Here is a 9,814-nt window from a genome sequence, read left to right on the forward strand (position 1 = left end):
TGTACATGTGAACGGGGCTAAAAGGTTCCTTAATGGTACCCCCCCCCTCCCAACAGCCCCTGCCCCCAAAAACATTTTGTATACACTATATTAAATTTTTTTCGGTAAATAAGTAAGCCATGAAGTGTGAATTGGTTTCAGAATGTGGTTCAAACAATTTCGTGCATTTAATAGAAAATCACGTGACTTTTGTTTCTATTCGATTCTTCTAGGGTACCGACATGATCGTATTCCCAGAGTATGGCCTGTTCCCTAACACGAACAACAGGACTTTGCTTACACCGTTTACCGAGCACGTACCGGACCCACAGATGCAAAAGACCAACCCGTGCGACGAATCTGAAAAATATCGAGGCAGGCAGATCCTAAAGACGCTGAGCTGCATGGCCAAGCGCAACAAATTGTACGTCGTCGCAGACATGGGAGATCGGCAACCCTGTCCCGATGCCGATCTCGGCAATTGCCCGGAAAACGGGAAGCGGATCTACAACACGATCGTGGCCTTTGACAGGGACGGTAACTTGGTCGCGAAGTACCACAAGAACCACCTGTACTTCGAAGTGATGAACACTCCCAGGCCGTTCGACATGATCACGTTCGACACCGAATTCGGGAGGATGGGCCTGATCGTGTGCCTCGACTCCGTGTTCAAACAATCCGTCCAGTTGGTCGACAGACAAGGGGTCGACACGATGTTGTTACCGACGTACTGGTTCGATGACATCATGCCATTTAATGCAATCGAGTGGCAGCAGGCGTGGGCCTTCGCAAACGGCGTCAATTTCATCGCAGCGAACGTCCATCGCCCACACACGGGATCCCTCGGCAGCGGCATCTACTCCAAGAAGTATGGGGTCCTGGTGTACACCTACAACCCAGACCGCAAATCCAGGCTGTTGATAGCACGTGTCCCACTGGGACACACACTTCCAAAGCAGGACTCATCATACAGATTCGTGGTCGACAAAGACGGGGTCTACGAAGAGACAGGCGAAGACGGCAGCGCCTTCCCCGTTTACTGCAAAAGCGACGAAAACTTCGTCAAGATGCTGAATTCGCAAGCCGAAGACTTCGTCTACAGGTGCTTCAAGGATCAATACGCCCGTTACACTCTAGTCAAGCTCGTCGATCCCAAAGGAAACGCTTCCGCCTGCCTCAACGGAACCTGCTGCTCAGTCACCTACTCGGCCGACAGCATGGACGAAAACTACTACTTGGCCGTGTTCAATGGCACCAACGACGTGCTGTCCTTTTACTTATGGGCTGAGGAGGACTGCTCCGTGGTGAGGTGCGATCCCGACAAGGATGGCCGTCCCTGCGCGCTCACGTCGTCCACGGCGAATACGGTGTTCGACTTCATCCAGATTCGAGCCACGTTCAGCGAATCGGCGCGGGTCTATCCGACCGTCTCGAAAAAGAACTTCCGACTGGTTCCGAAATCAGAGTTTGACGTCGAAACAGAAGGCACCGAGAACATCCTGACTTTCCGGAGCAATTCCGATTTGCCGCTGCTCAAGGCCGGGATGACAGCGCGCATCTACGAACGTGACCCACCGTATGTTCCTTACTACAAGTATTTCTGACGTCCTTCCCGGGAGAATTTTGTGCGTGGTGAAACGCACATCAACGACGCATTGAAGCGCTGCGAATCGTTAAGATACTCCCTTGCATGATACATGTACAAAAACACACCATTTTTGCAGTAAAACTTGAAGTGTTATAAATTGCCTTTTCGAATGTTTGTTCAATGTATTTTTCTGATGTCGGCGCCGAATCGGTTCTGCGAGAGTGGCTCATAGTTCACCCGCTCCTTCAGGCATCCGGGATAATTCGACGTCACGAGAGCAACCCCGCCCAGCACGAGAGGCTGAGCGAAATCGTGACTCGCGATTTTAAGGTCAAAATATATCACAGGGACATACTACAGTGAAACCTTTCTTAAACAGAACAAATATATGGTCTTGTGAATAATTAGTGCTTTTTCAATCGTAGGAAACCTTTTTAAGACGGAAGCTGTCTAACGTAGGGCCGTCTTAAGAGCATACGGGCCGAATGGTTTTTCTGAGGCCCTACCTGGTGAATTGTAGAAAATTTCAACTGGATCTCGTTTACAGGAGGCCCCCGGCCCGTGCCCAGATGGGCCCATGCGTTAAGACGGCACTGGTTTCACGCGGAAACGGAAGGCATATTTAGTCTATTTGTAGGTACAAAAACCTCCTAAAACGGAATGAATTTTTGGACAAGTGCAAGTTTTTTGTCCCTTTAGAGACGGGAGGAAAGTTAGAGTCGCTCTGATCCCACTCTAGTTAGGAGAACTCTTTCAGTTCTTGAAAAAACGATGAATGCTTATTGTGTATCTGAACTGATTCTGGGGACTGAGTGGAAGCGGATTTACTATTCAAAATCTAATAAAGTCTTGTTTAGCTTTTATGATGGAAATGGTAACTTCTGTTAGGAAAAAAAACACTCCTAATTGTTAGAAAAAGTTTGGTAATTTCTGGAGAGTAATAAACACGCGATTGACACTGAATACATTGTTCACATTGTTTATCGATACCGTGTTTTAGCTCTAGTGCGAAGTATTTCATTCAATGTAGAGACGGCAACAAGAAACGCGTATTGAATTTCAACGCAAAAACGAAGTTCGTACAGGCGGTAAAAGAAGGCTAAATTTAAATGTAACTGAGATGTGTAGGATCTTTTTTCTTTCACAAACGTTATTGGTTGTTGATCTCATTGTCACTGGTATTTTTTGAAGGCGTGCAATTTCTGACATTAAATACAGTGAAACCTCGCTACAACGATACTCGATTTAACGATATCCTTTACTACGATAAATCCCTCCATAAAACGATATTTTTGGGAGATTTTTGAAACCACTATAATAAAACGATATTTTTTATATTTTGCTCAAAATCGTTTAGAACTTTAACTTCGTCACTTGTTCTCCTTGGCGACCACTGATAGATGAGCGCCTTCATTTCCGACCCAAATCAATCGGTAGTAAATTGCTGTATGGCAGTATGACGGGAGTTGCATGGGCCGAGATACGGGGGGGGGGGCGTGGGGGAGGCGTCAAAGGTTAAGTTGACTGATCTAATGTATATATGCATATATGAATTGACATCATCATCATCATCGTGCCCCCCCCCAGACTTCCATGTCTATCTCCGCCTATGGGGAGTTGGTGTGTGGTAAAGTTGCAGTAGCCTTGGGGCTCTGCTCTAGTATGTGGTGGTCATAAAGAAATCTTAATGTCACCGTAAGCCTCTCGTGAGGTAAAATAGCCATTTGCAAGGGAGTATCTTTTTCAATGACTGGTGCAACCCATTGAAGTCATAACTGGAAGTTTTAAATTAGCTGCTTCGTCCACCCGCAAGTAATTGCGCCAACCTTTAGTCAGAAACGAAATTTTGCCAATAAAAACCGACAAGAGCCAAACTATCGTCCGTCGCGTCCATCCATCCCCCCACCAGGGAACCGAAAGGCATTCCGGAGCGTGTATGGCGGAAGGGGGGATATTCAGTCCGAATCCGGAAATCTCGACACGCCGGTCGGCCCGATCAGTTTTGCCTCAAAGGATTTCCGGAACGTGTATGAGGGGACCCTTTACGCGTAGAAAACTGCGAGATTTACACAAATTATCACTCCGACCTGACGTCATACGTGGAAAAACTGCGCAGTAAAGGGTCTTTTCAAGTAGGGCATGAGCCTTTTCAAACATCGTTCAAGACCATTGTTTTCCGCAGTCCACGGACAGCGACCGTAAAAGGGGGGAATTCCGTATTCGCGGGTAAAATCTGCATCCCGGACACCAGTGGAATATTGAGCACACATTGCGTACGGAATACCGTAACGCAGCGGTTCTCAACCTTTTTGACTCGCGGAGCCCTTTTCAGTTTATAATTTCTATGGCGGAGCCCTTTTCAGTGTATAATTTCTATGGCGGAGCCCTGTTTTACTCGAGGAACCCTTTTTTGTACATAATTTTTATGGCAGAACCTTGTAGGCCTCTCTTATTTACTTATCTGTCAAATTTACTGATTCATTTTATTTTCCTCGAGTCACCGCGGAGCCCCTGGGAGGTGTACACGGAGCTCTTGGGGCTCCGCGGAGCACCGGTTGAGAACCGCTGCCGTAACGTATTGTTTTTAAACGTACGGAATATTCGAGAGCATTATCATGATCATATTTCAAAGAAATCGTTTCTCTCAGTGTTAAATCTTTCCTTCTCGGGATTCCACCGGATAAGCCTCGAGCGATTCCCGAATCAGAAACGATCCCATAAAAATCTCGCTGGAAAATCCTGGGAAATCTCAAAGGGGATTTTCTCCCGAAAACTTCACTTTTTGAAGCTTAGCTCCGAAATCCGGTTTTATCTTCGCCGAATCCCGCCAAAGTCTGCTTTTTGGGAGGAATACGGTTCGATTATTTACTTATTTTATCTTTTCTAGTATATATTTTTGTCAGAATCGTTATTACGATTTCCACGGATCCATATAAAAACCAAAGCGTTGTCCCCCTTAAATAAACAGAAACTCAATTTATCCGGGATAAATGTCCGGGACAGAAAACGGAGAAAGTAAGTTGGAACTTTTGGTGTTTTTGGAAAAAAATCCTGATCTTGGACCGGATTTATGAACGCGTCACATGTGTGCGGAAAAAACACAGCGTGTATTGAGCTGCAATTCTTGACCCTTCAAGCGACAGTGAAGGAATCACTACACTCCTACCCCCCCCCCCTCCCTAATGTGGTGTGATGTCATTCTTTAACAAAGTAGGCTTTCCTATTTTCATTAGGGGCCGCTCAAGTATTACGTCATCATCGATGGGGGGAGGGGGGTTTCGGATTTGCTGACTTTTGATGACGGGGGGGGGGGGGGGTTTGAAGGTTGCTTCCGTCATCAACCACCCCTTTTTGAAGATATGAAATACTCTAAGCTGCTGACGAAATTTTGCTGACGGGGAGGGGGGGTCAGTATTTTGCTGACAAGGGGGGGGAGGGGGGTAAAAAAAAAATGGCTGAAAATCTGCTTACGTAATACTTGAATTGCCCCTAAAGGAAAATAAATTAAAGTCTTATCGTAATATTGTCAAAATGGCGCCAAAAACGAGAAAAACCTTTCGATAGTTTGTGGGAACTTAAAGTAACATCCTCCCCCTATTGATAACTGCCTTTGGCTTTCTGTGGTTCCCAACTTCGAGGCGCAAATGCGAGCCGATCTCCCCGTTAAAAAGTCTCGCCACAGAGAGCAGCAGTCCTACAAACAGTACAAATATCAGTCACTACACTTCTGAGATATAGATGGCAGCACTGAAAAATCATACACAACACTAGATACGCACTCAGACTGTTAGGTACACACCCTTACAATTCCGGCACAACTCGCTAGGTAGTAAATTGCCTATGGCGATAGACCTGAGTTGTGCTCGGTTGGAAAAAAAAAGCCTTCAAATAGCATTGAAATTAACAGAAACTGATTGTAATGACATGTAAAGGTATTAGCCCCCTCCTACCCCCCCCCCCTTCCCGCGTGTACGTCTCTAATCCCACCAATATGCGTTAGGATTCAGAGGGGCAGAGCTGATGACGAAATTTTGCTGACTAGGGGAACGGAGAGGGTCAAAAATGGCTAAAAATTTGCTTACGTAATACTTGAGGAAAGACCGGGGTTTGTTACAATCCACCGAATAGGGATCAAAACTATATCGCCAAAATGCATGATGAAATTTCCTACATGTGTAAGCGAAAGAGGGTTCTCATACTAGGGGATTTCAATTACCCGGGTATTGATTGGGAGAACCTTTCATCTGGAAATCAGTATGAAAGAGACTTTCTTAAGTTGGTGCTCGAAAATTTTTTGTATCAGCATGTATCAGAAGCCACTAGGGGTACTGCTATTTTGGATTTAGTTCTTACTAGTTCTGAGGATCTAGTTGAACAGTTTTCGGTGGGAGAAGAGTTTTCTTCCAGTGATCATCGTATCGTCAGATTTCTCTGTAACTTTTCCTCGGGTAAGGTTGATAACAAAAGACTAGTTCCTTGTTTTCGGAGAACTAACTTTGATGTTTTGCGAAGAAGGTTAGCGGAAGTTTTCAAAGACCGGTTGGAATCAGTAGGGGTGGTAAGTCAATGGGAAGAATTTAGTACGAAGCTGTCCTCTGTTTTGCACGACGTCATACCCTTTGTTCGAAAAAAGCGTGTTTGTACATCACACCCTCTATGGTTCACGGATAGCGTGCGGAACCTTTATCTTGAAAAGAAAAGAGCATTCAGAGAGTATAAAAGTGGACGAGGTGACCTATCATTGTTTACTGATAAAAGAAGACTGTTGAAGAAAGCGATAAGGGATAGTAAAAAGCAAGTTGAATCTAGGTTGGCAGATAACATTGGCTCTGACACAAAATCATTTTTTCGATACGTTAATAATGGATGTAAGGGGACAGTTGGCCCCCTCTCGATAGGAGGCTCAAAAGTAGAGAGCAATGTAGGCATGTGTAGTGCTTTCAATGACTTTTTCGCGTCGGTTTTTAATGGAGATAATGATATTCGATATACGGGTGTTGCATGGGGTAATAAAACGCTCAACGATATTCAAGTGGAAGACGTGGAGGTCCTAAATCTTCTAAGAAATGTATGTGCAAGCAAAGCACCAGGACCAGATGATATCTATCCCAGGGTTCTCAGGGAAGGTGCTAATGAATTGTTGGGGCCAGTCGCACAGATATACAGGAGTAGTGTTGCTGAGGGTATCGTCCCGAGAGATTGGAAACTGGCTAACGTTGTTCCGATATTTAAGAAGGGTAGTAGAGAAGTGGTGTCTAATTATCGTCCAGTGAGTTTGACGAGCTCCCTCTCGAAAATTTTGGAAATTATCATCAAAAGGCAGTTTGTGAAGTGGATAGACGAGAATAATGTATTGTCGGATAATCAGCATGGGTTCAGGAAGGGGAAGTCATGTGTAACTAACCTCCTTTGCTTCTATGATTACGTGACTAAGGCTTTGGGTAAGAGCAAAAATGTCGACGTTGTTTACCTTGATTTCCAGAAGGCATTCGATCGGGTCCAACATGGCAAACTCTTGAAGCGTTTACACGAGATTGGAATAGGGGGCAACTTGCTGAATTGGATAGAATCGTGGTTAAGAGATAGGTCGCAACGAGTTATGGTGAACGGGGAATTCTCTGGTTGGACAGACGTCACAAGTGGAGTTCCTCAGGGAAGTGTCCTTGGCCCCATACTTTTTTCACTTTTTATCGATAAACTCGATCAGGGTATCGATGGAATTACTAGCAAATTCGCAGATGATGTGAAGCTAATGGGGGTAATCGGGAATGAAAGCGATAGGGAGTTGCTCCAGACCAACTTAAACAAGATTGCAGCATGGGCAAATGAATGGAGCATGACGTTTAGCGTAGATAAGTGCATGGTCGCTCATTTTGGTTCGAACAACCCACGGTTCTCTTACGAGTTGAATGGTGTCACTATCCCGGATGCAACTGGAGTCACCGATTTGGGAATTCTCACTAACGAGCGACTTAGGTTTTTGAACATTGTTCAGCGGTGGTCAAAAAATCGAATAGAATGTTTGGTCTCATTTTCAAAAAGGTCTCTTCGCGTTCTCCTAAAGTCATTCTTCCGCTTTTTCGAGGCTTAGTTCGTCCTGGACTGGAGTATGCTGTAAGGTTTTGGAGACCATACCTACAGAGGGACATAGACTTGGTTGAAGGGGTGCAGAGAAGAGCTACGCGTGTCCTTATTGGCACACAGGGCTTGAGTTATGAAGAAAGACTTCATTTTTTGAATATGTTTACATTGGATGAACGCAGGTGTCGAGGAGATATGATCGAAGTGTTCAAAATTTTCAATGGGATGGATAGGATGGACCATGAACTTTTAGTACACCGCCAATCGACTGCTTTTACAAGGGGACACCAGTATCGATTGGTGAGGGACAATGCAAGGTTATGGTGTCGCAGGGAATTTTTCTCCAATAGGGTTGTTAATAAGTGGAATAGCTTACCCCCGGAGGTAGTAAATTGTAACACAATTGACACGTTTAAAAAGAAATACGATAAACATGTTGGGGTAAATCGAGAAGCTATCCATTCTTAGATTAAGACAACCATAAGTATTCTTTATGGGCATTGTATAATATTTTATCATGTGTATATATTGTTTGTAATTTGTGTTAATTGCATTTTTAATTGGGTTGCTGTATTTTTGAAACATATGACAACCATATTTTTATGGGCATCTTTTTATCAGCCACCTCGTTGGGCATTTTGCCTGTTGTGGCGTTGTATTTGTATTTGTATTTGTATTTGTATTTGAACGGCCCCTATGTTAAAAGTAAGGGGCATGGGGAAACAGTGTTTCATTGAGGAAACCAACTTCACAAAATATCTGGGTTTGTCAATCTATATGTTGCGGTTAATATATCCGGTTATTATGCATAATCTCCGAGCATTTTAGCAATTTCGATAAATTTTCACAAATTTATCATTTTCTCCGGTGATTATTTACACCACCAAAGTGTCGTTGGCAAATTCCATGAGTATTAAAAAAATTATCACTTTTTACCGGTGATTATGCATAATGCCCAAGCGTCGCGTCGTTGGTAAGCATGATAAATTGCAATATACGATATACAGTAAAACCTCCGTTAACGAACACCTCTTAGGTGCTGTCAGTCCTCTTTTACGACCGAATAATAATTTCTCCGTGCATAACAAAAGTATATATTTCGAACCCCTGACTAACGGCCACCCTTCCTTCACGGACGAATTTTTTTTTTTTGTCTCGCCTGTGGCCGCAAAAGAGAGGTCTGGCTGCACTATACGTGATAGTTCATACATGTATTGTATCATTATATCGAGGTACGATCGTAAAATTTGTTATCATTATATTGGGGCCCTTAAATTAGAAAAAAGTGTAAAGTTTGGGGTTTTTTCGGGACCCTTCAGAAGTTGGGGCCCCGGGCGCGCACCCTTGCGCCCACTATTAAATCCGCCTCTGAATAGGGTATTATGCATAACCACAGATAAAAAAAAATACGATAAATTTCAAGTATTTATCAAATTTACCAACGACGCTTGGGTATCATGCAAATTCGCCGGTAAAAGTGATAAATTTAACAACTTACCAAGACGATTGGTAAGTATGCATAATAACCGGTCATCTAAATGTTACGGTAAAAATCCGAAGGCCAGTTAAACCTAGGTTTAAATATAACATATATGCGAGGGGGCCCTAACGTATTTATGTTGTCAGAATTGTGGTTCTTTGAATTCGTGTTCTCGCTGCCATCTGTCTTCCATGTTTCGAAGTGAAGATGGTGAAAGCTAGAATTTCCATGTTACGCAAGTAAGCATCATGTTGAAGGTCTGTCTCAAAAAAACTGGCTGCCGTCATCATGAAACGGAAAATTAAAAAAAAAAAAAGGCTTCTCATCATTCACGATGATAACATTTCTGGAATGCGTATCCGGAAATAACACTAGGAGAAATAGGAAAAGCCAAAATCAAGTTGCAGCGCGTCATCGATTCTTTTCAGTTTCCCCTTATATCGATAGCAAACTTGATAGCTTTTCCTGGATCGATTTATGTTGTCTTCACGGAGTAAAAATCGATTATGATCGTATAGAGATATCTTCTTTTTTTTCCTGTTTTGATTTCACACGCTGTATTGGATTCGGGAATCCCAAGACCGTTCGAGTCGATCGCGATAATCCGATAAAAAGAATCGATTTCTTTTTCTGGATTTTTAGGTGGAAATCTTGGACCGGGAAGTGAATTAATTAGACGCAGATAT

At 43.6% G+C, this 9,814-nt stretch overlaps 1 protein-coding gene across 1 annotated transcript; it reads left to right on the top strand.

The window, feature by feature from the left end:
• The first annotated feature begins 295 nt into the window (after positions 1-295).
• LOC149070998 (pantetheinase-like) lies at positions 296-1,624 on the top strand. Its single transcript, XM_089248640.1, has one exon. The coding sequence runs from the start codon at positions 312-314 to the stop codon at positions 1,581-1,583; it is 1,272 nt and encodes a 423-aa protein (XP_089104766.1). The 5' UTR covers positions 296-311; the 3' UTR covers positions 1,584-1,624.
• The last annotated feature ends 8,190 nt before the right edge of the window (positions 1,625-9,814 follow it).

The sequence above is a fragment of the Pholcus phalangioides genome, unplaced genomic scaffold, assembly GCF_987345545.1.
Source record: "Pholcus phalangioides strain wild (caught in Gottingen) unplaced genomic scaffold, Ppha-v1.0 ptg000020l_1, whole genome shotgun sequence".
NCBI lineage: Eukaryota > Metazoa > Arthropoda > Arachnida > Araneae > Pholcidae > Pholcus > Pholcus phalangioides.